Genomic DNA, 27,947 nt, shown 5'->3' on the forward strand with positions numbered 1-27,947 from the left:
TTTGTGCTTGCGCGGCAGGCGGCGAAACCACTGAGCTAAATCCCTGGCATGATGTTCTTGATGATCTTCTGCATTCTATCTGCCAGTATCTTATTAAGGATTTTTGCATCTATGCTAATTAGTAACATTGGCCTATAGTTCTATTTTTCCGTTGGGTCTTTCTCTGCTTTGGGGATCAAGGTGATGCTTGCTTCCAGGAATGAATATGGGAGTATTGTTTTCCTTTCAACTTCATTGAAGAGTTTGAACAGTAGTGGCAGTAGTTCCTCTCTAAATGCCTTGTAGAATTCAGCGGTGAAGCCATCTGGACCTGGGCTTTTCTTAGTAAGTTTTTAATTACATTTTCAATTTCATTAATTGATATTAGGTTGTGTAGAATTTTTAGGTCTTCTTCCTTACATATGTTGATTTGTACATATCTAGGAATCTGTCCATTTCTTTTGTGTTTTCCATCTTAATGGCGTATAGCTTCTCAAAGAAGGTATTGATGATCCTCTGGATTTCTGCTGGGTCTGTTGTAATTTCAACCTTTTCATTCCTAATTGCATGGATTTGGGCCTTTTCTTTCCTATTTCTCATAAGGTTGGCTAAGGATCTGTCCATTTTGTTTATTCTTTTGAAGAACCAACTCTTTGCTTCATTGATTTTTTTGTATTTTTTTCTTAGTCTTCATTGCATTTTCTGCCTTCATCTTTATAATTTCCTCCCTTTTGTGTGCTTCATGTTTGTCGTGCTCTTCTTTTTCTAGAAGCTTGAGGTTCAGCATCACGTTGTTTAATTGAGCTCGCTCTGTTTTTCTAATATGAGTATTCAATGCTATGAATTTCCCTTGTAAGACTGCTTTCATTGTGTCCCACAGAGTCCGATATGTTGTATTGTCATTGTCAATGAATTGAAGGAACTGTCTGATTTCTTTGTTAATTTCCTGTGATCCACTGGTTACTCAGAAGTGTGTTGTTCAATTTCCATGTGTTTATGAAATTTTTGTGGTTTCTTTTGCTGTTGATCTTCAATTTCACTGCACTATGGTCTGATAATATATCAGGGATATCTTCAATTCCTTTGCACTGACTTAAACATGTTCTATGACTGAGTATGTGGTCTATTTTGGAGAATAACCCATGTACTGCTGAAAAGAATGTGTATTCTGATTTTGTGGAGTGGAACACTCTGTAAACGTCTTTTAAGTTCATTTGTTCAAGAGTTTGATTCAGTTCTAGTATTTCCTTGCATGTATTTTGTCTAGTTGATCTATTTGTGACAATGGGGTATTAAGGTCCCCCACTACTACTGTATTAGTGCTTATATGATTTTTCATGTCCATTAGTATTTGTTTTATATAGTTGGGTGCACTAGTGTTCGGTGCATAGATATTTATGATTGTCATCTCTTCCTCTTGGATTGTTGCCTTTACAAGGATATAGTGTCCTTTTTTGTGTCTCTTATAATCAGTATGGGTTTGAAATCCACTTGGTCTGCAAAGAGGATAGCTATTCCTGCTTTTTTTTAGTTCCCTGTCATATGGAGTATTGTTTTCCATGCTTTAACTTTCAGTCTGTTTCATTTTGAATTAACTGTGTTTCTTATATGCAGCATATTGTTGGATCTTGCATCTTGACCCATTCTTTCAGTCTACTTCTTTTGATTGGTGAATTGAGACCATTAACATTGATGGTTATAACTCATATATATTGACTCATCATTGTCATGACTTTTTCTTTTTGGTGGATCCTCCCCCTTTGTGTTTAATTTCTTGTTGTGCCCTACGGATTCGTTGTGGTGGGATTCCTGTGGTTGTGATTCTCGTTGTCTTGTCCTAGGTGTTGTCTAAAATTTTTTGGAGTGCTGGTTTGGTATTCATGAAGTTCCTAAGGTGCTCTTTGTCATCAAAGTATCTTATTTCTCCATCAATTTTGAAAGATAGTTTTGCAGGGTACATAAATCTGGGTTGGAGGCTGTTTTCCTTTAGGGCTTAGAATAAGTCACTCCAAGCTCTTCTTGCCTTGAAGGTTTGCATTGAGAGGTCTGCTGTGATTTTGATGGGCTTTCCTGTGTATGTGATTTGTTTCTTTTCTCTAACTGCTTGTTGAATTTTGTTCTTTGTTTCGATTTCTGGAATCTTAACAATTATAGTCTTTGTGTAGAGTTTTTTGAACAAGGCTATCTGGAATCCTATATGCCTCACTTATCTGTGTGTCAAGTTCTTTTCCCTTGCTTGGGAAGTTTTCTGCCATCACTTCTGTGAACAGTTTTTTTATGTTATCTGTACTCTCTCTTGTTTGTTCAATGACTTCAATCAGTCTTATGTTATTCTTCTTTACATCATCTCGGAGCTGCTAGATTGATTTTTTGTGGTCCCTTACAATTTTAAAGCAATTTTTCTTTTTCTGGTCACTAATTGCAATCTTATCTTCTATATCTGAAATTCCGTCCTCACATTGGCTCATTCTGCTGTGTAGACTTTCAATGGAGTTTTAAATCTCCTGGAAATCTGTTTGCATCTGTTTTATGGATTCCATTTGTTTCCTGTGTTAGGATTCTATCATGTTCCTCAGCTCCTCTATTTTTTTTAATCTGTGTCTTCTGTAGATTTATTAATCATGTCTTGCACTATGGGCACAATCTCTGCTGTTATGTGAGAACTTATTTCTGATTTCATTTTTTCCACATCCTGTTTTGTTGCTAGTTCATGGAGTCCAGGTGGCTGAGTATCAGTGTTCCATCTTGTTTCCCTTTGGCATTGCTGTAGGTGATCTGGAAGTCTGGTTCTGATGCTTGTTTTCATGTGTTCTTATTTCAAGGTGTGGGGGGGTATGCTGCTGGTGCCTGTGCTGCTCACCTCCTCTGTGCTGCAAGCAGTGGTAGTTTGGCCTGGAATCCTCCTCCTCTGCACTGAGAACTACGGCATGCTGAATGGGAAGCCTCTTCTGTGCTTCCAGCTGTGGCACACTGAGCCGGAAGCCTCCTTTGCCCTGGGAGCTGTGTGAGCAGCTATTTTTTTGTCATTTTGCTGAGTGATTCTTCCTGGGGTGAGATGGTGTCTTTTTCCATTTCCCTGGCAGTTAATAAAATTAAGCATTTTTCATAAATTCGTTGGTCATTTAAATGTTTTGAGATGTAGCTATTCATATCATTTTAATCATTTTTTATTGGATTATTTGGGGATTTGAGTTTTCTAAGCTCTCTACATATTATGGATATTTGTAGAGAAACAGCTGGTAAAATTTTTTTCCCACATTGCGCGTTGTCTCTTGACACTGTTGGTGGTTTCTCTTGCTGTGCAGAAGCTTTTTAATAAGAAGAGATCCTTCTTGTTGATTGTTTGTGCTAGTTCACAGGCAACTGAGGCTTTGTTCATAAAATGTTTTCCTACACCAGTGTCTTCAAGAGTTCTACATAACGTCTGTTCCAGCCAGTCCAGCGTTTCTGTTTTACTATTTCGGTCTTTAATCCATTTTGATTTTATTTTAGTGCATGGTGATAGGTATGGGTCTAGTTTTAATCTTTGGCAAGTTGAAGCACAATTTTTCCAGCACCATTTATTAAAGAGGCTATCTTTCCTCCAGTGACGGTGTTTGGCTCCTTTGTCAAAGATGAGGTGGCTGAGTATGTCTGAGGTTGATTCTGCATCTTCTAATCTATTCCAGTGATTCTTGGGTCTGTTTCTTTGCCAGTTCCATGCTATTTATATCAGAGTAGCTTTGTACTATAGTTTCAAGTTGGGAATTGTGATACCCCCACGGTTAGAAGAATGATTTACAAATTTTTTTCTCATTCTGTAGTTTGTCTCTTCCTTCTGTCAGCTGCTTTCTTTGCTGTGTGTAAGCTTTTAAATTTGATATAGTCCCATTATTTTAGTACTAACAATAGCTAATATATGGAATTAATCTACATGCCCATAAATGGACAAATCATAAAAATGTGGTATATATATAATGGGAATATTATGGAACCATAAAAATTAATATCCTGTCATTTTCAGTAAAATGAATTAGTTTGGATGATTTAAGTCAAACAAGTTAGACACAGAGAAAAACCACATGATCTCTCTCTCTATATATACATATGTGTGAATGTTTTAAAAAAGTAGATCTATTCAGAGCAGAAATCAATGCAATGGAAAGTAAAAGAATGATACCAAAAAAATCAATGAATCAAAGAATTGGTTCTTTGAAAGAATAAACAAAATTGATAAACCTTTAGCCAACATTGTCAAAAAAAAGGAAAAAAAAGGTCCAAATCCATGAAATTGGGAAACAAAAAGGAGAAATCAAGAATAGATCCAGCAGAAATCCAGAGGATCATCAATACCTACTTCAAGAATCTGTACTCTATTAAAATGGAAAATATAGAAATGGGGAGATTTGTATATACATATGAATTACCAAAGTTGAATGAAGAAGACATAAAAATTCTCAACACCCCAATTACAATCAGTGAAACTGAATATGTAATTAAAAATTCACCAACAAAGAAAAGCCCAGGACCTGATGGCTTCACTGCTAAATTCTACAAGACATTTAGAGAAGAAACATTGTCACTACTCTTTAAACTCTTCAATGAAATTGAAAGGGAAGCAATACTCCCAAATTCATTACTGGAAGCAAGTGTTACTTTGATTCCAAAACCAGGGAAAGACCCAACCCCAAAACAGAATGAGGCCAGTCTCTCTAATGAACATAGATGCGAAAATACTCAATAAGATACTGGCAAAAAGAATACAGAGGATCACCAAGAAGATCATACACCCTAACAAAGTCGGATTTATCCCAGGGATTCAAGGATGGTTTAACCTATGTAAAACAATAAATATAATACACTATATTAAGAAAGCCAAGGACAAAAACCATGCGATCATCTCAATAGATGCAGAAAAAGCATTAAAAAAAAATCCACCACACATTCATAATAAAAACCCTACAGAAAATTGGAATAGAAGGTCTTTATCTCAACCTGATTAAAACTATCTATGAAAAACCAACAGCCAACATCATACTAAATGATCAAAAACTGAAAACTCACGCTAAAATCAGAAACAAAACAAGGATGTCCACTATCACCACTCCTGTTCAGTATAGTTCTGGAAACATCAGCTACAACAATTAGACAGGAGAAAGAAATAAAAGGAATAAAGATAGGAAAGGAAGAAATTAAACTGTCATTATTTGGTGATGATATGATACTCTACAAAGAAGACCCAAAAAACTCTACCAAAAGACTTCTAGACTTAATTGACAGATTCAGTAGAGTAGCTGTATACAAGGTCAACAGTGAAAAATCAATAGCCTTTTTGTACACCAATAACAGACTCACTGAGAAAGAAATTAGAGAAACAGTTCCTTTTACAATAACACCCCCAAAAATGAAATATCTAGGAATCAACCTAACAAAGGAAGCAAAAGACCTCTACATTAAAAACTACAGCACTCTGAAAAAACAGATTGAAGAGGATATAAGAAAATGGAAAGACACCCCTTGTTCCTGGGTAGGAAGAACCAATATAGTGAAAATGGCCATACTTCCAAATCTGCTACATAGATTCAATGCAATCCCAATTGAAATCCCAACAGTATATTTCACAGAACTAGAGAAAACAATCCAAAAATTCATTTGGAACCAGAAGAGACCTAGAATAGCAAAAGCCATTCTAGGCCACAGAGACATGACAGGATATCACAATCTGCACCTTGAAACTATACTACAAAGCCACTGTGATAAAAACAGAATGGTACTGGCAAAGAAACAGACCCAAGGATCACTGGAACATATTAGAAGATGCAGAAACAACTGCAGACATACTCAGCCACCTCATCTTTGACAAGGAGCCAAACACCCTCACTGGAGGAAAGATAGCCTCTTTAATAAATGGTGTTGGAAAAACTGGATTTCAACCTTCCGAAGATTAAAACTAGACCCATATCTATCACCGTGCACTAAACTAAAATCAAAGTGGATTAAAGATCTAAATATTAAAACAAAAACACTAAACTTGGTGGAAGTTAAGTTAGGCAGAACTCTTGAAAACACTGGCATAGGAAAAGACTATGAACAAAACCTCAGTAGCATGGGAATTAGCATAAGGAATCAACAACTGGGATCTCATCTTATTAAAAAGCTTCTGCACTACAAGAGAAACCACCAACAGAGCTAAGAGACAACCTACAATGTGGGAAAAAAATTTTAATCAGCTGTTCCTCAGACAATGGACTACTATCTAGAATATATAAAGAACTGAAAAAAATCAGACCCCCCCAAATATAAAGACCCAATTCAAAAATAGGCCTCTGAAATGAACAGACATTTCTCAAAGAAGTAAAAGCAGCAAATAAACAAATGAAAAAATGTTCAACATCACTGGTCATTTGAGAGATGTGGATGAGAACAACACTGAGATTCCACCTCATCCCCAAAAGAATGGCTGCTATCAAGAAATCTACAAGTAAGAAATGCTGCTGGGGTTGTGGGGAGAAATGAACCCTTCTCCATTGTTGGTGGGAGTGTAGACTAGTGCAACCACTGTGGAAATCAATATGGAGATACCTCAAAAAACTAGGATTAGAGGTCCCATCTGACCCAGCTGTTCCTCTACTGGGTATCTTTCCAAAAGAATTAAAAGAATCATACACAGACATATATGCACACCCTTGTTTACAGCAGCACAGTATAATAGCTAGAGCTTGGAAACAGCCCACGTGCCCATCAACTGGAGACTAGATAAAGATAATGTGGTTTTTTTTAAATAAAATGGAGTACTACTCAGCCACAAAGAATGAAAAAATAGACATTTATAGCTAAATGGATGCACATTGAGGACATACTCTTAAGTGAAATAAATAAGACACGCATGTGTAAATACTGAATAGTTTCTCTGGTGTGAGAAACTGAAAGTGTAAATAAGGATTAAAATGAAGAATTAATAACGTGAAATAGGAAGAAAAGGTCCAAAGGGCTGGGGAAGTGGGACGGGTAGGGCAAAGGAATGAAGGGAAAGGAAAAAATATGAGAAAAAAATGGAAACAAAGCTTTTGTAAATAAGGAAGTGTGGAGGGGTTGAAGGGATGGTAGGGGAATGGGGAAAAAAAACAAGAACCAAAATCCATCATGTAAAGGTACAAATTCCCAATAATGAATGTCAGCATACTATATAACTAAAATGTACCAATAAAAGAATTTAAGAGGAAAAAAAAAGTAGATCTGAATGTAGAACAGTGATTACCAGTGGCTGAGAATGGTAGTGGAAGGGAAATGGAAGTTGGATAATGAGTACCAAAACAGAGACAGAAGGGATAAATTCTAGTGTTCTACCACATCAGGGTGACTATAGTTCACAATAATCTGCTATATATTTTATGAAGAACTAGAAGAGATGAGCTTGAAGGCCCCAAACATAAAGTAATGATAAGGAGATGGAAATATTAGTTACTCTAATCAGTACACATTATATATGTATTATAACTTATATGCACCTTAATCAATTTTTTAAATAATACATAATATATCAAATTATCACACTATATCCCAAATTGGTACTATTAAAATAATGAATAAAAAGAGAGTATTATTCTTGTTTACTCAGCAGCAAGAAAATCAAACCAAAGAAAACCCTGAAATATAGTCCACATTTCAGATATTATCACTTTTAAGGATCTGAATAAGGACGAGAAAGACCAAGTAAGTATATGTAGATAATCAGAATTAGATGCTACTGAGTGAAAGGGTCCAAGATAATACATTCTATATTCATTGTTGTTCATAAGACTCAAATCTCCAAGGAAGCCAGGACCCAGTGCCTGACCATACTACCACCAGGTCCAGAATCACGTTTGCTGACTTACAGGCTCTGAGACAAAGGGAGCTACTTCAATGTTTGATTTACAAAATCATCAATATGTTAATGCTGTTAATTGTATAAAAGCAGTTATTCATAAAAATGGAAAGGGGAAAGCTATGAGGACCCAAAGAGGGCAGGAGCAGGGTGGGGAAGAGGGAGTGAACAGAGAGAACAGGATTCAGAGTCCAGGGAGCTCTCCACCTTCAGCTGTATGAAACATCTTCACCAGGAATCATGCTCTTAATCATGTTTGTGTGGTGGGTAATGGCTCTGACATTTAATGTGACAAATATTTATTGAAATAGTCATAAAAAGAATAAATTCCATTCCTCGGGGAGCTTAGAAGTTGGTAAGAGGCACAAACAATAAATAACTAGAGAAGTATTAGTTTCTGATAGTCATGAGTGTTGGGAAAAATAGAGGCATGAGGTTGAATATAAGGGAGAGAGCTGAGACTATTTTAATGAGTGGGCAGATAAAGCCTCAGAGAGTTTATCTGAGTGATGTTTGATTACAGGAGACCATTGAATTGTGAGCCATGGTTATGTCAATAGAAAGGTCTGAGGTGAAATGTAGGTCAGGTTAAAAAATTACACTGGACACTTGTTAGGGCCTGGCTTTTACTTGTTCTTTCTCTACTCAATACTCATGCAATGATTAGGCAGTCTGTTATCTTAGGTTGGCAAGAAGACAAGTAAATTTATTGCATATAATAAACTCTTTTTTGTGTGTGTGTGCTCTGTAAGTGGATTTGGCTAGAGTATTTCTGTATCTTATTCCCCAATATAACTCTTCCTGATGCTCCCAAGAGTGCCACAAATGCTGACTCTGACTGTCCAAGTCACTTAATGGAATGATAAAGCTGCTGGCATTTTTCATTGGCCCTGAACACCTTAATGAAACAGAAGCATATCACTCAACAGAGATGGGTTTCTACCTAAATTAGAGTGATGCAAGGTTGCTGCTTTTGTAATAAAGTAATCCCATGCCATCTTCAGTGACAAGACAATAAAAAAAGGGACCCATTTGTCACTGGCTGTCAATCTCCCTACCATTGAAGAGGTGAAAATTTTAGGCTCCCTCAGTATCTGCTACTAGAATACACTCTATAGTTTTATAGTCTATATTTCCCCACATTTTTATACAAAACATTACATTTCACAGAACAGGACAAGTATGAAGTGTAAAAGAAGGTCATAACAGTGATTGCTCAGAGGCCTGTTGCTTCCTTCGCTTCTATTCTCCAGCGTGTCTTCTCATTTGAATTTGACTTTTGATGCCTTTGGCTAAATCTTCCTCCAAATTTCCAATAAACCATAACATACAGCAGAAGTTCTTCTGCAATTCTTTAAAGGGAAGATTAATTCTTATCCTGGCTTCCTGGCATCTTGTACAGAGTCTGTTTACGCAGTAGTTGATTCATAAGTGCTCTATAAAGGCAAATCATTCTCATTTAACTCAAACATGGCTCTTCTCATTTTTATTTTTAAAATAAGTTTTGCAGTCCCTAAAATCCTACTTTTTGGGGGGGGGGTACCGGGGATTGAACTCGGGTCCTTGTGCTTACAAAGCAGGCGGCAGAACCACTGAGCTAAATCCCTGGCCCAAAATCCTACTTCTTTTATAAAAACTGCACAGATTGAGACCTGCTTGTTTGTATAATTCCCACACATGCTTAGTGGCTGATCACTCAAAGAGTACATCAATACACTCACGCAGGCTTAATATGTTAGTGAGAAAAAAAAAGCCCAAAATACAAAATATCTTTCATTGTCTACTATAATATTTCACATTATGTAATGTAGCATTGTTTTGCTTACTATGCACTAAAGGTATTTGCAATTTGAGCTTTTTTTGAGGAGTCAGAAAAAGTTTGGCCTTTTATTTCTGATATGATTCAATTATACACACTCACCAGTCAGTAATTGATAGCAGTATTCTCTCTAGTTCAGTTTTGTACTGCAATCCATCTAACACCATATGAACTGGCTGCCCATCTTCCTAACTGATACTTACTTCAGCTATTATAAAACTGAGAAGTTTTCAATCAATTCTCAGTCCCAGGTCAATTCATCAAAATACTAAGCTTCAGCACATGTCAGCAAAATGTGTGCTCCCATAACAACACATCATATCCAGAAGAAAGCTGGGAGTTTGCTTTCCTGACAGGGTATTTAGTTACCACAAGTTTTGTGCTGACTTACCAGAAAAATCTCTAAATTTTAATGAGGGGAAAAAAGTGAAATAGAAATCAGTTCTGACATCTGAAAATGAAGTAACAGTCGAAATGTATTTCCTTAAAAATGATCCCCTGGTAATGTTCGATAGGAACAATTTTCCTCTAGGTAATAAAGAATGAAAAATCATAGGCCCTGCCCTTTAGGGTGTGGGGTAGGGATGAAGATCTTCTGCAGAGTCTGGAGTAAGACACTGATTCAAGAAGGAATCTACAGGAGGCGAGAAAGTGACTGTGATTTACAATATTAAAGGAAAAACCTGAGGCTCATCTACACCTCCCATGATCCACCTGGTTCCTTTGTGTTTGAGTATCAGTGGCTTTTCTTCCTACTCCTTAAATGTTTTTCTGGCCTTGGTCAACTTCTCTTCACTCTCCTTAGATAATCTTTTTCTCTCCATGGCTTCAATGATCACACAGGAATCAATGGATCTCATTTTTAAATCTCCCATCCCAGTATTTCTGTACCATTCTTCTAGATTTCTCCTTCTAGGTGTTCTAGCAGGTACCTCAAACTCATCTCCAAAAAAGGAAAAAAAAAAAGTCAAGTATTTCAAATACCCCTGCACACCTTGCTGCTGAATCTTAGTTCATGGATTGCCATGGGTCCTCTACCCATGTTAGAAATATACCCGCAATACCTTCTTTGACTCTTCCCTCTCCTTCAGCCTATCTTATTAATAATTTATATTTATCCACCTTTGAAAAAGCTCGAGTTCAACCATTCAATCCCTCCTTGGTACTCCCACTGCACCTGTCACGGTTCAGCCTATATCATCTCTTTCTGGGACAGTCACAATAGTCTCCTAACTGCTCAGACAGGGTAAATGATTTTGCAGCCCCCAATCTGTGAAATATCAGATGCAAATTCAGGAACATCTGAATTTAATGACTAAAATAGAGTGGGAGGAACTGGAGAAATGAAGAGTTTTTGAAGCAGCACCAATGCTTCCAAGAAGAACCCAGAAGTTTGGGGGAAGAGGGACTGGATATGCTAGTTCTACCTTAATTAGCTATATGATCTGGGAAAATCACTTAAAATACATAGTTCAAGAATTCTGAAGATTACCCATGTCTTAAAATAGTATATGGTGAAAAACCACATGAGTATTGCCCGTTATTATCTTTATAATCATTTCCCCGCCTGTCTTGACTCTCTGCTCTAAGAGTATTAACAATTGTTTCCTAAACATGTAATGTAGATTACTATCTTTGTGTTTAGTATTTCCTTTTCAGTCTTTACTGGGTTCATTCAGAAATGCCTTTCCCGCACTGACAATTATGCTAGGCTCTGAAGAAATAGTGGCAAACAAAGTATATACACCATTTCTGCCCTTATGAAATTCACCTTTTAATGAGAGGAACAGTCACTGTTTAAAGACTGCTGATGGTCACCCATTTGGACATCAAGACTCTATTCCTGAGCCACATCTCCTATCAAGCTGTTCTTGATGTCCCCAAGCAGAATGAATCTGTGTATTCATTGTTTCTAGGAACACGTCTTTATAATGCAATTGTACTTGTTCCAACAATGCACTTACATGCTACAATCTACAGTATATTGTGAATTCCTCATGGATAAAGACTGTATCTCTTTTTTCAGTAGCTTTAGCATTGAGCAGAGCTCCCCCAGCCAAATTGGTCTTAATGGAAATGCTGTCCGTCACTTATCTGGTTGTACTGGCTGATTATTAAACTTAAATTTGTGTGGAAGTTAACTCTCTAATTTATCTAAGTTATTAGGTTGGGACATGACTTTAAACAACTACAGTGAGAGGAGTCTAATATCAGCATTTAAAAATAACTTAATAAATGACATGAAAACTTTAACAATGTAAAATCTTTTTTTCTCTATGCTACATTTCTATTTTATCTACTTAATTTTGATAAAATTTCTTCCATTTAAAACTGAACAAACAAATGCTTTTTAAAAAATGTCTTCAAGTCTTTGGTAAACTTTCTAGTAAATCAGTCAAATTCACCAAACTATTATCATTTATAAATACTTAGAAATAAGGACTGAAATTGTCAGCAGAATAATTTTGGCTCTTGCTTTCCTTGGTATTGCTGTTGATACTGGATGTATTTTAATAAGACAAAACTTTCCTGTTTTTCTGTGAATCACTTAATCAGATTTTGTAGTACTGTTTGCATATCTTAATAATAATGCTTTTCTCCTCTAAAAGGAATATTCTCTCAAATAAAGGCCAGGAAATTATCAACTTACATTTCTTTTATAGTCAATTCTAATCTTATCAATAAATAATATGTACTTTATCAAGCTGGAGAACTTTTCATCAAGAATACACTGTTAGGGCCAGGGATTTAGCTCAGGGGTGCCGCCACCTGCCTTGCAAGCGCAAGGTCCTCAGTTTGATCCTTGGTACAAAAAAAAAGAATAGACTGTTATTTCCTTTCCAGTAAAACTAAGTTAGAGTATAAAAGAATTCTGACTTAAATACCATATATAATTTATGAAATGACTCATCTATGTTAGACAGAAATCCTTTTAGATTGAGTACACATGCTTTGGCTATTTAGCAACAAGCTTCCCTCTGAAATACAATGTTCCATTCTAACTGAGCCCTCCTCTCAGTCACTACACACTCACTCTCGGTTCCTGGTTTGTTCTTTCAGTTTCCTGCTAGGAGGATCCTGGAGTCTATCCTCAACTGACCTGAAAGCACCTTTCTTCAGGTGCTGCCATCTGGGCTATGTTCCAACTTGTTACTCTATTTCAGTAAGCATAACTCATTCCCTTCCCAACTCCAACCCCTATCTATGGATCTTTACTGGCTTTCCCTACATATTCACTCAAGCTTCTTATATATTAACATCAACTTGAATTGGACTTGGGGGATTCCTGTCTCCTCAGACACTGGGCCTAGATTTTGGCCTGGTGAGCTCTTACCTGGAGATATAGCTTTTTTTTTTTCCTCTCTGTATCGGGGATCAAACTTAGGACCTTGCACTTGAGAGGCAGGTGCGTTGCCACTGAGCTAAATCACCGGCCCTGAGATCTAGCTTTTCAACAGTCATTATGCCTGACATCCCTTCCCTGGCTCCACTTATTTCTGGCTTCTTCCATCCTATCCTCACAGTAGAGCCTGGTAAGGTTATGACTGGAAATATGAACTGACTGGAAAGACTTGCAGGAAGGGTGCCAGGCATGGTGGCGTATACCTGTAGTCCCAGCACTCAGGAGGCTGAGACAGGAGGATCACACCAGTTCAAGACCAGCCTGGGCTATATGGTGAGTTCAAGGCCAGCCTGAACTACATAGAGTGACCCTGTCTCAAAAAAACAAAAAAACAAAAAGACTTCTAGGAAGGAATTGTTGTTTTCATTGATCTATTCCAAACTCCTAAAACAGCTACTGCCACATGGTAAGCAATCAATGAGTGAAAGTAGAACTTGTTTTCTAATGTTGATAGTAGCATGTTTGGTTGACTTTTTAGAGAAAACAATGTTAAGGAAAATAATTCTTACATATTTACCATGGGCAACACACACTTTAGACACATTTACGTCTCAGGCAGTTGTTCTAACAATTTTATGAAGTTGGTGACACTGAGGATTTGAAGATGCTGGAGAAGTAAGTAAAGTCCAAATTTGAATCAGATCTCTCTGATGTTCCTAACTACTCTAATAAGCAGTATGCATGGTGCTAACATGGTTCAACAATGATTCCCAAGCCCTTAACCTAAAGTAAAACTATTAGCCAAGAGTACATCAGCAAATAAATAGTACAGATTATTTTATGCTCTTAGCAACCAACATTATATTGGCATATGATGGCTGCTCAAGTTATTATCAACAAACTAAAAGCACTCAATAGTGTTATTTATAACATCATTTATGTGAAAAGATATTTTATAAACCCAATAAATAAACACATTATTGATCTCATCACTTCTACTGGAAAATAATTATATAAATCTCATGATGTATATTTTACAGAATTAGTGTTCTATAATCTGAAGAGTCAAAGAAAAATATAGTAAGTAATGCTAAATCTCACTGTGTGATTAATACAGACCAACTATTGTTTGTCTCCACTGAAGATCTCAGAGGAAACATCTTACCGTACAGCAAGAGATTATTAAGATTGACAGAGAAGATCTCTGTAGCTGTAAAATGTACTCAACATGGGAAAAGATTGTATTAAGTAAGGTTGCTCAGTGTCTAATCCTTAGAGATCTTTAAAAAGAAAATCAGCAAACAGCCATTTTGGATGGCTTCATCTAAAGCCCAGATAAATGAAGAGCTGAGGTCTTCAATTTCTATTTCCAAATGAGATATAATTCTGTAAATTTGACCTTGAGGTTTAACATATATTTCATGAGAATTTTACTAGAAAATGGTTCTCTAAAGTAAAAAGTTAAAATAACTTCTGTCTTCTTCCCGAAGTTCTTTCTAACATATATTGCATATCTGCATTAGGGATGTAAAGCTGAAGAAAACAGTATCTTGAAGAACACAATAGAATGCAGGAGACAGACATGTAAATGAAAAGTATGACAGAGAAAGAGATACTAGTTAAGACTAACAGGTAACCTATTGAGGGAAGCAGATACAAATGTTTAAAGTGATTGTTCAGTTTCAGGCAGTGTGCTAGGCCTGGGGGGGAGTAAGTAAGGTCTTCTAGTCCTCAGAAAGCATATAGTCACTGTCTACAAGTGACTATCAAGAATTTGAAACATGCTAACTCAAGCTGAAATACGCATGCTTATGTATAAATTCACAAAGAATGCTGAAAATTTATAACATAAAAACATAAAATAGCAAATTTCATACTGTTAAAAAGATAGTTTTTCATATAGAGTTAATACACTATAGTATTAAGAGTTTTTTATCTGTTTTGTACATTTGTAATATTGCTACCAGAAAATTCCAAATTACATTTTTGATACATATTGCATAACCATTACACATAGCTAATAGAATTAACACAGAACTGTCCTATATTATCCTTAAGTTCTTTAATGCGATTGTACTGAGAGGACTATAAAATGGTTTACTTTAGGAATGGGGCTTTCTTTTATGCATCAAAATGTGAAAAAAATCAATCAGACAGTATTATGTAAGTCTCACATTAATTATCAACTTTCTTTATTTTTGTACCGAGGATCGAACTCATGACCTTGAGCTTGGCAGGCAGGTGTAGTGCCACCGAGCTACATTCCTGATTCTCAACTTTTTTTTTGTTAAACATGTATGTTTTAATTGTAATGTTTACTATGATGTAAAGTCTTTAATCATTTTTTATAAAAGTTTATTATAAAAGCATATCTATTCTGAATCATTCTGAAAATATGTCAACAATTACTAAATACATTGTTATATTTCCTAAAATTTATGACTATGGGAATGTAAAACTTACTGTTATAAAATTCAAATCATACTATATCTGTTAAGTATTGTGACTACTTTCTCTCAAAAGTAGGATGTTATATATGTTGAACTGTAAGGTATTCTCCTAAATTTGTCATCATAAAAAATATTATAACGAACAACTAAAAACATGTGTTATATGTCATCTTTGATTATTGCCTTGAGATGAAGTTCTAAGAACTCAATTTCTGTCTCAATAGTGAACATTTTTAAAGATGTGTAGTATATTTGAATAATTTCAATACAGAATACTGGTATTAATTTAGACCTCTGGACAAGAGCATATGAATATATGTACTAACTAATACTGGAAAAAAGATTTAAAAATCTTCAACTTGCTAAGTATAAAATGGTACGTCATTGTTTCAAATTTTCATATCTTCATTTTCATGTTTGAAGAAAACCTACTTATATATTCTAAATTAACTGCTTGCTCATGTCTTTTGCTCATTTTTTAATTTGCTCACTGTTTAATGTTTTGTAAAAGCTCTTTGATATGTCTTAGAATATTAAAATTTAGTTTACCAGATATATTTTATACCTTTTCATCCAATTTCTAGCTTGTCACTTAATAACTGACAGTTACATGGAATATAGTCTTGAAATAAAAGGCAAAGGGTCTTAAAAATTCAAGAAGGTCTTGATAACATTACTGTACATTAAGGGATTTTTCTATATTATTTTAGGATTAGAAAGAAATAGTTTTCCATCAGAGCAAACTATAACAAAACAGTAGAATGGTTTATTAAGATTCTCCATCTTGCTGTGAGACTTTACTCCTCTACCCTACCCCGGCCTTTCTATAGCTAGCTAGCTGTTCAAACATCACCCATGAAAATATTTCCCCACTTATTTATTTTTCTATATCCTTTTATTGGTACATTTTAGGCATACAATATAATGACATTAATCATTAGAGATATGAACCTTTTTATACTCTCTTGGTTCTTATTTTTTTTCCTTCCCCTGCCCTCCCTTCAACCCCTCCATCCCTCCCTATTTGCAAAGACTTTGTTTCTGTTTTTTCATTTTCTCATATTAATTCCATTTCCCTCTTTCCTTTCCCCTACCTCTTCTACTTCCCCCTCCCCTATGCTCCTTTTCTTCCTATTTCATATTATCTGTTATACCTTTTAGTCCTTATTTATACTTTCAGTTTCTCACACTAGGGAAACTATTTGGTATTTATACATGTGTGTCCTATTTATTTCACTTAAGAGTTTTCCTCAATGTGCATCCATTTAGCTATAAATGTCTCTAATTTCATATTTTTTATGGCAGAGTAGTACTCCATTTCATAAAAAAACCACATTTTCTTGATCCAGTCTCCAGTTGATGGGCATTTGGACTATTTCCAAGTTTTAGCTATTACAACCTGTGCTGCTATGATATTGGGTGCACATATATCACTGTGGTATGATTCTTTTAATTCTTTGGGGGGAAGATACCCAGCAGGGGAATAGCTGGGTCAAATGGGACTTCCAGTCCTAGTTCTTTGAGGTATCTCCATACTGATTTCCACAGTGGTTGCACCAGTCTACACTCCCACCAGCAGTGGAGCAGGGTTCCTCTTTCCCCACAGCCCTGACAGCATTTGTTGTTGGTTGATTTCATGATAGCAGCCATTCTTTCTGGAGTGAGGTGGAATCTCAGCGTTTTTTTCATTTTCATCTCTCAAATGATCAGTGATGTTGAACATTTTTTCATACGTTTATTTGCCATTTCTACTTCTTTGTGTGAGAAATGTCTGTTCATTTCAGATGCCCATTTTTGGATTGGGTCTTTAAATTTGGGAGCTCTGATTTTTTTTTAAGTTCTTTATAGATTCAAGATACTAGGCCTTAGTCTGAGGGACCGCAGGTGAAAAATTTTTTCCCACATTGTGGGTTGTCTCTTCACACTGCTGGTGGTTTCTCTTGCTGTGCAGAAGCTTCTTAGTAAGAAGAGATCCCACTTGTTGCTTGTTTGTGCTAATTCACGGGCAACTGAAGTTTTGTTCATAAAGTGTTTTCCTGCACCAATGTCTTCAAGAGTTCTACCTAACCTCTGTTCTGCCCGGTTCAGCATTTCTGTTTTAATATTTAGATCTTTAATCCATTTCGATTTTAGTTTAGTGCACGGTAAGAGATATAGGTCTAGTTTTAGTCTTTGGCAAGTTGAAACCCAATTTTTCCAGCACCATTTATTAAAGAGACTATCTTTCCTTGGATTTTGTCAAATGCTTTTTCTGCATCTATTGAGATGATCATATGGTTTTTGTCCTCGCCTCTACTGATATAGTGTATTACATTGATTGATTTGCATATGTTGAACCATCCCTGCATCCCTGGGATGAATCCCACTTGGTCAGGGTGTATATCTTCTTCATGATCTTCTGCATTCTATTTGCCAGTATCTTAGTAAGGATTTTTGCATCTATGTTCATTAGTGAGATTGGCCTATAGGTCTCTTTTTTGGTTGGGTCTTTCTCTGCTTTGGGGATCAAGGTGATGTTTGCTTCCAGGAACGATTTTGGGAGTATTGCTTCCCTTTCAATTTCATTGAAGAGTTTAAAACAGTAGTGGCAGTAGTTCCTCTCTAAATGTCTTGTAGAATTCAGCAGTGAAGCCATCAGGGCCCGGGCTTTTCTTAGTTGATAAGTTTTTAATTACGTTTTCAATCTCATTGATACTGACTTGTTTAGAATTTTTAGGTCTTCTTCATTGAACCCTGGTAATTCATATATATATCTAGGAATCTGTCCATTTCTTCTGTGTTTTCCATCTTATTGGCATATAGGTTCTCAAAGTAGGTAGTGATGATCCTCTGGATTTCTGCTGGGTCTCTTGTAATTTCATCCTTTTCATTCCTAATTGCATGGATTTGGGCCTTTTCTTTCCTTTTTCTGATAAGGTTGGGTAAGGGTTTGTCAATTTTGTTGATTCTTTCAAAGAACCAATTCTTGGCTTCATTGATTTTTTTGTATTGTTTTCTTAGTGTCCATTGCATTGATTGCTGCCCTGATCTTTATCATTTCCTCCCTTGTATGAGCTTTGGGTTTGTCCTGCTCTTCTCTTTCTAGAAGCTTGAGGTTCAACATCAGTTTGTTTAATTGGATTTGCTCTGTTTTCCTAATATGATTACTCACTGCTATGAATTTCCCTTGTAAGACTGCTTTCATTGTGTCCCATAGATTCCGATATGTTGTATTGTCATTGTCATTTATTTGAAGGAACTTTCTGATTTCTTCTTTAATTTCCTCTGTGACCTGTTGGTTATTCATAAGTGTGTTGTTCAATTTCCATGTGTTTATGGAGATTTTGCACTTTCTTTTGCTGTTGACCTCTAATTTCATTGCACTATGGTCTGATAATATAAGGGGATAACTTCAATTCCTTTGCACTTACCTAAATATGTTCTAGGAGCGAGTATGTGGTCTATTTTGGAGAATGACCTGTGTGCAGCTGAAAAGAATGTGTATTCTGATTTTGTGGGGTGGAACACTCTGTAAACCTCTGTTAAGTTCATTTGTTCAAGAGTTTGATTGAGTTCTAGTATTTCATTCCTTTTTTTTTTTTGTCTAGTTGATCTATTTGTGACAGTGGGGTACTGAGGTCCCCCACTACTACTGTATTAGTGCTTATATGGTTTTTCATGTCCATTAGTATTTGTTTTATATAGTTGGGTGCACTAGTGTTTGGTGCATAAATATTTATGACTGTCATCTCTTCCTCTGGGATTGTTCTCTTTACAAGGATATAGTGTCCTCTCTTAATCAGTGTGGGTTTGAAATCCACTTGGTCTGCACAGAGGATAGGTACTCCTGCTTTTTTTTGGGTTCCTGTTGCATGGAGTATTGTTTTCCATCCTTTAACTTTCAGTCTATGAGTTTCTTTTTGAATTAAGTGTGTTTCTTGTATGCAGCATATTGTTGGATCTTGCTTCTTGACCCATTCTGCCAGTCTACTTCTTTTGATTGGTGAATTGAGACCATTAACATTGATGGTTATAACTCATATATATTGACTCATCATTGTCATGACTTTTTCTTTTTGTTGGGTTCTCCCTCTTTGCTTTCAATTTCTTGTCGTGCCCAGTGGATTCACTCTGCTGGGCTTCCTGGAGTTGTGATCTTTGTTGTCTTTTCCTAGGATTTTGTCTAAAATTTTTTGGAGTGACAGTTTGGTATTCATGAAGTTCCTTCAATGCTCTTTGTTATGAAAGTATCTTATTTGACCATCAATTTTGAAAGATAGTTTTGCAGGGTACATCAATCAGGGTTGGAGGTTGTTTTCTTTTAGGGCTTGAAACACATCACTCCAAGCTCTTCTTGCCTTGAGGGTCTGCAGTGAGAAGTCTGCTATGATTCTGATGGGCTTTCCTTTGTATGTGATTTGTTTCTTTTCTCTAACTACTTGTAGAATTTTCTTCTTCTGATGGGTTTCTGGAATCTTAACAATCATATGCCTATGTGTAGATTTTTTTTGATCAAGGCTAGTTGGAGTCCTATATGCCTCACTTATCTGTATGTCAAATTCTTTCCCCCTGCTTGGGAAGTTTTCTGTCATCACTTCTGTAAACAGTTTTTTATGTCATCTGCACTCTCCCCTGATTCTTCATTGTCTCCAATCAGTATTATGTTATTCTTCTCTGAATCATCTAGCAGCTGGTGGATTGATTTCTCGTTGTCCCTTAGTATTTTAAAGAAGTTTTTCTTTTCCTGGTCACTAATTGCAACCTTATCTTCTATATCTGCAATTCTGTCTTCACAATGGCTCATTCTGCTGCATAGACTTTCAATGGAGTTTTTAAATCTCCTGGAAATCTGTTTGCATCTGTTTTACGGATTCAATTTGTTTCCTATGTTGACATTCCATTATATTCCTCAGCTCCTCTATTTTTTAATCTGTATCCTCTCTAGATTTATTAATCATGTCTTGCACTATGGGCACAATCTGTGCTGTTATGTGAGAAATTATTTCTGATTTCATTTTTTCCAGATCCTTTCGTTGTTAGTTCAGTGAGTCCAGGTGGTTGAGTATCAGATTGTTCCATCTTTTTTCCCTTTGGGGTTGCTGTAGGTGATCTGGAAGTCGGGTTCTGTGGCTTGTTTACCTATCTTCTCATTTTGACATAGGGGTGGGGGGTCGGGAGGGGCTGTGTTCCTGGCACCCATGCGGCTCACCTTCTCTGTGCTGGGAGCCATGGCACGCCTACCCAGAAACCTCTTCCTGCCTGTGAGCCATGGCACGCCAATCTGGAGGTCTCCTCTGGGTTGGGAGTGGTGGCATGCCTACCCAGAAGCCTTGTCCTGCCTGGGAGCCATGGTGCACCAATCTGGAGTTCTCCTCCGGGCTGGGAGCCGTGGCACGCCTCCCCACTTCTTTAAAATACCATTCGTATTGTATTTCAAAATCTTTACCAACATGTCTATTTCTTGACATTATATTCTATTTCCACCAATATTTTTGCAGATTTATATGTCTATACGTTATTGCTTTAATTGTTATAGCTTTATAAAATGCTTTAAAATATTTTTCTCTCTTTGCTTTTTGATGTTTTCTTCATTGTGTGGTATATTTATTTTTCTGTATATATTTTAGAATCATTTTGAGAGTGTCAAAGCCAAAACTTCATTTGATATAAAGTACATTTAATATATATCCCACCTTGCATTGCTGCACTCTGGAGCTTTAACACATGTGAAAGTGCATTCTATACACAGAAAACACCAAGATGGTGATAAAGTACCCTAACTGCATTTTTCTTGATTTTCATTAACTCCCAAATGTGAATGAGAAAACAACACATTATCAATGAGACTAAAGGAAAAAGACTAAAATCACAAATTGATATTAAAAATGTTTATTGCGAATACCTTATTTAGATGAACTTATTTTATGTCCTCAAAACTGACAACTGTAAATAGATTATTTGTAATATACCAAAATCATGACATGGAAAAATGTACTTTAAAGATCTCGACATTTAAAGAACACTATTTTATGATTTAAAAAAATTCACAGTAACTCTCATAAAAAAGTCTTGTAAACCACACAATGTTAAAGATTTGCATGGCCAATAATTTGATAGGGAAAGACAGGATAAAGAAAAGAATTCATGTAATATAAATTTAACCTTCAATACTGCAGCCACTTTTGTATTCTACTCATCAATTTAAATGCGAAATCAGAGACTTATAAATCTTCTGATTTATAGTTTCAATAAAATCGGGGAAAGTTAAAACCAAACACGGATGAAGCAGTACTGTAGGAAAAACAAAAAAGAGATGAAATGGCTGGCCTGCATAAATTGTTACTTCTTCCTGCTGGCAGTGACCCCTCCTGACAGAGTAACATATAAGCTGATTAATAATTCATAGCCACAGCAAATGCATGAACAACCTGCTTGTTTTACAGCTAACTGACACTAGCATATATAAAAAACAATAGACTGGTACTATGCGTGAGTTACTGCAGTATCTGTGCCTCTGGCTTGTAATAAGTTTGTCCTATGTACAAGGAACTATGTATTCAATGAGTAATGACTGACTCTGAGATATTTATGTACACAAAAAATAAAGATCAAAAGTTGAAAATGAGAGGAAGAGAAAAAGTCGTCAATATAAATTAGAATTTCAAATTATTAGGAAAGATAATTGGTAGGATGTGTGCATTGCTTTCAGGGGCCTACTTTTGAACATATAGGTTGATTCTAGATCCCTACTAAATGTAAACATTAAGTCCGAACAGAAAAACATCAGTGATATTTTCAGTTTTTATGATTCTCAATGTAGTAAATTAGGAATAACTTTCTTGAAACAATAATTGGTTAGTCTTTTAAAATAAAAATGAACTGGACATGGTGGTACAAGCCTGAAATCCCAGAACTCTGGGAGGTTGAGGCAGGAGAATTGTAAATTCTAGCCTAGTCTGTACAACATAGCAACTTAATGAAACCCTGTGTCAAAATAAAAAAAATAATGGGGGGCGGGAATAGGGATATAGTTCAGTGCAAAGGGTTCAATCCCAGCATTTGAGAAAAAAAAAGTAAACAGAGTTGAAACATTCTCTGGATGAACACTGGTAATACAAACTGTATATACATAAACTATGTATTCTAATGAAGCAGTGGTGTAGATAATCCCTAAAGCTGGATAGTTTTAAAATAATTTGTATTAAGACTTTTGCTTTTCATTAAAGATATGTCACAACACTCTCGTTTCCCCAAAATAATTCTATATTGAGAGATAATCCATGATTAGATGAAAATACATGTAATAAATGACAATGAATATTTAAAAGATTGTGAAAAATGATCTTAAAACTTTCCAAACCAAGAAAATAGCAGTCATTAATAGCTGTGTGTGTGTGTGTGTGTGTGTGTGTGTTGTAAATCTGTGCTCTCCTGAAAGGCAGAGACAAGAGGCTACCACAGCCTTTTCTGCTTCTGCGAGAACATCCTAGTGGTCTTTCCCACATAGCCTGGACATGTGTTCTCTCCAATCTTCACACAGCTAACTCCTCCTTGTTAGATTCTGATCAAAATGTGGATTTCATGGAAATCTTGCCTGACTCTCTTTTTAAGTAGACTTCCCTATCCCACTTCCATCTAATTTATTCTTTTTTTTCCCCATTAACTTTATTGGTACATTTTAGGGATAAAATACAGTTACATTCATCCTTGGGATCTTGTACCATTACATGAGTATGTTGGTTCTTATTTTTTCCCCTTCCCTTGCCCTCCCTTCACCCCCTCCACCCTTCCCTATTTGCAAAGACTTTGTTTCTGTTTTTTTCCTTTTCTCATATTTTTTCTTTTCCCTTTCCCCTACCCCTCCACTTCCCCTGCTCCTTTAGGCCTTTCTATTACACAATATCAATTATACATTTTTTAAATTACAATATCAATATCTAGGACACATTACCACAGATTTTACAGAATTTAAAAGGATATGGAAAGCATATTTCAAAAATCGTTTTTAAAATAAATTTGACAACTTCTAAGAAGTACCTTGGAAGACAAATTAATGAAACTAACTCTGGAGGAAATATAAAATTTGAATAGCACCTATTAAAGAAAGTATATTCCTAGCTTGAAAACCTACCTATATGACAACAGCAGGCTCATATACATTTTAACTGATAAATTATATCAAACAATTAAAGCAGAAAAAAGAAGGAACACTTCTCGCCTCATTTTAGGAACTCAACATTGTGCTAATCCTAAAACTGGATAAAGATCATAGAAGAAAAATGTATGAACATAGATAGAAATTTGTTTAACAAAACAAACTATTAGAAGTCAGATCTGGCAGTATGTAGAAAGTGGTTTTGTTATAGGGATGGCAGTGTTGGTTCAGCATTGGAAAATCCACCCCCAAAAGTCATCATTTTAACAGAGAAAAGGAAAAAGCCATATTAGCCTGTCACTAGTTAGAGAAAAAGTATTAGACTAAATTCTACAGCTGTTCATGGTAAAAGCTATCAGGAGACTAAAAGTAGAACAGAACCTTCTCAACAGATTAAAGACATGTACTCCGTACTTCCAGTGAGAATGCCTTATATGAATGGAGAAGATACAGTGCTTTATCCTTAAGGTGGGGAACAAGGGCAGACATGCTTACTCTTTATCTGTCCATTAAACTTTGAAACCTAGGCCCAACCAAAATAGTCTGGCAATAAAATGACACAATTAGGATAGGATTGGCAAGGTAGAAGTAAAATCTTTATAGGTAGATGAAATGATCATCTACAGAGAAAATACTAAGAAATCTCTAGGAGGCCCTAGAACTTGTATTTGAATTTAGCAGGATTAGAAAACACAAGGTATATATAAAACTTCAGGTCTATGTATACTTGCTATAAATGAAGAATTGGATATTGAAATTGAAAAGTTATGTAGGAGTACAAAGGACCTAGAAAAGTTAAAAAAAAAAAAAGGACAAAAAACAGTGCTGGAAAATATTTAGTATCTAATTTTAAGACTTTTTCTACAGCTACAGTAATCAAGGCAGTGTTGGTGCAAGGAAAGACATAGATCACTTGAATAAAACAGAGAATCTAGAAATAGAACCACACATATACGGTCCACTGAGTTTTGAAAGATTATTTACCATTAGCATTTTATAGAACATAAACTCAATTCAAGAGCCAAGGAAGAGATAGTGTCTTCAGCAAATGGCACTAGAACACCTGGTATCCGTATATAAAAAATTAACCTCGACCCTTTATTTCCACACATAAAAATAACTTGGAGGGATCTATGAACCTAAATAAGAAAGCCTAAAAGTATAAAACTTTAAGAAGAAATTATAAGGGAAAATGTTTATGAATTCAGGGTAGGCATGAACTACCTAGGACATAAAAATCATGACGTATAAAAGAAAAAAATTGATAAATGAGATTCCATCAAAATTTAGAACTTTAAATGACATCATTAAAATGAAAAGTAGTCCTTAAACAGACCGTATTTCCAATGCATATAACCTATGACCAGAATATATAAAGAATTCTTAGAGCTCATTAATAGACAACCCAATTAAAATGTAGACATAAGAAGATGATAAATAGCCAGTATAGCACAAGGAATGGTGTGCAATTCTAGAATCAGAAAAATATTAATCAGTACAATAATAAGATTGAATCATTGGGGAGATGAAGTCAAAAGTTTTAAAAGCCTTGTCATGACTTTTTCTTTTTGTTGGATTCTCCCCCTTTGCGTTTAATTTGTCATGCCCAGTGGATTCATTTTGCTGGGTTTCCTGGGCTTGTGATCCTCATTGTCTTTTCCTAGGGTATTGTCTAAAATTTTTTGGAGTGCTGGTTTGATATTCATGAAGTTCCTGAGGTGCTCTTTATCATGAAAGTATCTTATTTCTCCATCAATTTTGAAAGATAGTTTTGCAGGATACATCAGTCTGGGTTGGAGGCTGTTTTCCTTTAGGGCTTGGAATACATCACTCCAAGCTCTTCTTGCCTTGAGGGTTTGCATTGAGAAGTCTGCTGTGATTCTGATGGGCTTTCCTTTGTATGTGATTTGTTTCTTTTCTCTCACTGCTTGTAGAATTTTGTTCTTCTGTTGGATTTCTGGAATCCTAACTATTATATGCCTATGTGTAGATTTTTTTGATCAAGGCTATGGGGAGTCCTATATGCCTCACTTATCTGTATGTGAAGTTCTTTTCCCCTCTTTGGGAAGTTTTCTGCCATCACTTCTGTGAACAGTTTTTTTATGTCATCTGCACTGTCTCCTCTTTCTTCATTGACTCCAATCAGTCTTATGTTATTCTTCTTTGCATCGTCTAGCAGCTGCTGGATTGATTTCTCATGTTCCTTTACAATTTTAAAGCAATTTTTCTTTTCCTGGTCACTAATTGCAATTTTATCTTCTATTATCTGAAATTCCATCCTCACATTGACTCATTCTGCTGCTCAGACTTTCGATGGAGTTTTTAATCTCCTGGAAATCTGTTTACATCTGTTTTATGGATTCCATTTGTTTCCTATGTTGGGATTCCATCATGTTCCTTGGATCCTCTATTTTTGTATCTGTGTCCTCTCTAAGATTTATTGATCATGTCTTGCACCATGAGCACAATCTTTGCTGTTATCTGAGTAATTATTTCTGATTTCATTTTTCCCAGATCCTCTTTTGTTGCCAGTTGAGAGAGTTGAGGTGGTTGAGTATAAGATTGTTCCATCTTGTTTCCCTTTGGGGTTGCTGTAGATGATCTGGAAGTCTGTTTTTGAGGCTTGTTTATGAGTCTTGGGGGCAGGGGGTGTGTGCTTCTGGCACCCTTGCGGCTCACCTTCTCTGCCCTGGGAGCATGGGATAGCGGCGGGGAGCTTCCTTCCAGGTGCTGGGACCAGCTCACCTTCTCTGCCCTATGAGCTTGGGATGGCGGCAGGGGAGCTTCCTTCAGGGTGCTGGGACCCTCTCACCTTCTCTGCCCTAGGAGCAAAGGGATGGCAGTGGGGGAGATTCCTTCTGGGTGCTGGGACTGGCTCAGCTTCTCTGCCTTAGGAGCATGGGCTGCAGGCAGGGGAGCTTCTTTCCGGGTGCTGGGACCAGCTCAGCTTCTCTGTGTGTCAAATTGAAATGCCCTGCCAGAGAGCAGCAGCAGCACCACACCAGCATGAAGCATGGTGTAAGGGGTGTCTGAGCGTGGCTGCCTCTCCCCGTGGGGCCGCCTGCCCCGGGTGCCCACTTGCTAGAGGCTGCAGGGTTCACCTGGCACCCCTGCAGTGCCTTGCCATGGCTGCAGGGCCCGCTGGAGCTTGGTCGTGCTGGAGTTTGGCTCACAGCCACAGCTTCCGCTCCTCGCCTGTGGAGCCCAGCATGCCTGTCCATCTAATTTATTCTTGTCACACCATCTGGCTCGCTTCCATCATGGCATTAATCACAGCTAGTGAATATGTAATTATTTGTTTCTTTACCTTTTAATCTGCTTCCTCTGCCTACTTATAGATATATAACGATAAGGAGGGATACAGCCAGTATCTAGTGCTGGATTATACAAAATAATCCAGTAAGTATCTGGTAAATGAATACAAGAAAGTAGAGATTAGGTCTGACAATGTCTACCTTTATTTGCTATAAGCTCAGATCTCAGAGAGAATATACGGAATAAATTCTTATTCAATAATCAACCCCTTCCTAGAAAATTAAAAATTACTAATCCATTTTAATGGAAGTAGCCCGCAAAATGAAGATTTCAAACTCCTTTTCTTCCATGCATCTTCTGTGAGGTGGCTCTATATATAGTGGATAAGGAGAAAAAGTAAATAGAAGATGAAAGCCAGGGGTATTGCTCCCACTGCTTTAGGACTTCCAAGAAGAATGGAAGCTACACATCTTAAAGATAACCTGAGCAAGGAAACTGCAAGGTCCTAACCTCCATGCACACATAAGATGAGGTGTAAGTGACTAGATGAACAGGTGCAAGAAAGGCGGAAGGTAAGGGTCCTGTGAGTCTAAGTAGCAGTTCCAGGTCACAATATGAGTGTTTAGGGGTATTTTTCTGTAGTTTAAAAACAACAACTGCAATTATTTCCAACATATAACTGCAGTTATCCATAGAGAATTCAAGAGGGTCAGGGAGTCAGACTGAAAGTATGGTTTCTGGAACCAAGCCAATTATTGGATGCATCAGAAAAGAAAAGCAAGGAAAAGACAATTCTGGGTGGGGGGAAACAGCTGTAGATACAACGTCTGAGCAATAAGAAAAGAATGAGCCACTACTGGATGCAGCAGTCTCAGCCTTCACTGCTTTATCTTTTCTAACAAGTCAGAAGAACAAGGAATCCTAGGGAAGTTAGGGAGTCCTTAAGGAGAATTTCCAATTTAGGAACAAAGATATAAAGCACAACTTGAGAATCCTATTACTCTAAAACTCCTACCTCTGAAGAAACTCTTTCATGAGATGATTCAGAATATAAAGGACATGGGAGTATCAGGTTTTTAGGAAGAGTCTGAAAAGAGAGAGGAAAAAAAAAACTCGTTGTC

At 36.5% G+C, this 27,947-nt stretch overlaps 1 protein-coding gene across 6 annotated transcripts in view; it reads right to left on the reverse strand.

Annotated features, from left to right (window-relative positions):
• The window catches only part of Fer (FER tyrosine kinase), a 415,378-nt gene that overhangs the window by 60,203 nt on the left and 327,228 nt on the right, over positions 1 to 27,947 (reverse strand). The window contains exon 18 of one of the 6 annotated variants that reach the window (XM_087180882.1): positions 1,237 to 27,913. The exons of the other annotated variants lie outside the window; for them this stretch is intronic. Within the exon in view, the coding sequence (XP_087037008.1) occupies positions 27,895 to 27,913 (19 nt within the window). The 3' untranslated portion in view covers positions 1,237 to 27,894. Of the gene's footprint in view, positions 1 to 1,236; positions 27,914 to 27,947 lie in introns of those variants that run through there. 6 annotated transcript variants of the gene reach the window in all.

This window comes from Heterocephalus glaber, unplaced genomic scaffold, assembly GCF_053883595.1.
Source record: "Heterocephalus glaber isolate CG9 unplaced genomic scaffold, H.glaber_assembly_v1.0 deba00001465, whole genome shotgun sequence".
In the NCBI taxonomy this organism is placed as follows: Eukaryota; Metazoa; Chordata; class Mammalia; order Rodentia; family Bathyergidae; genus Heterocephalus; species Heterocephalus glaber.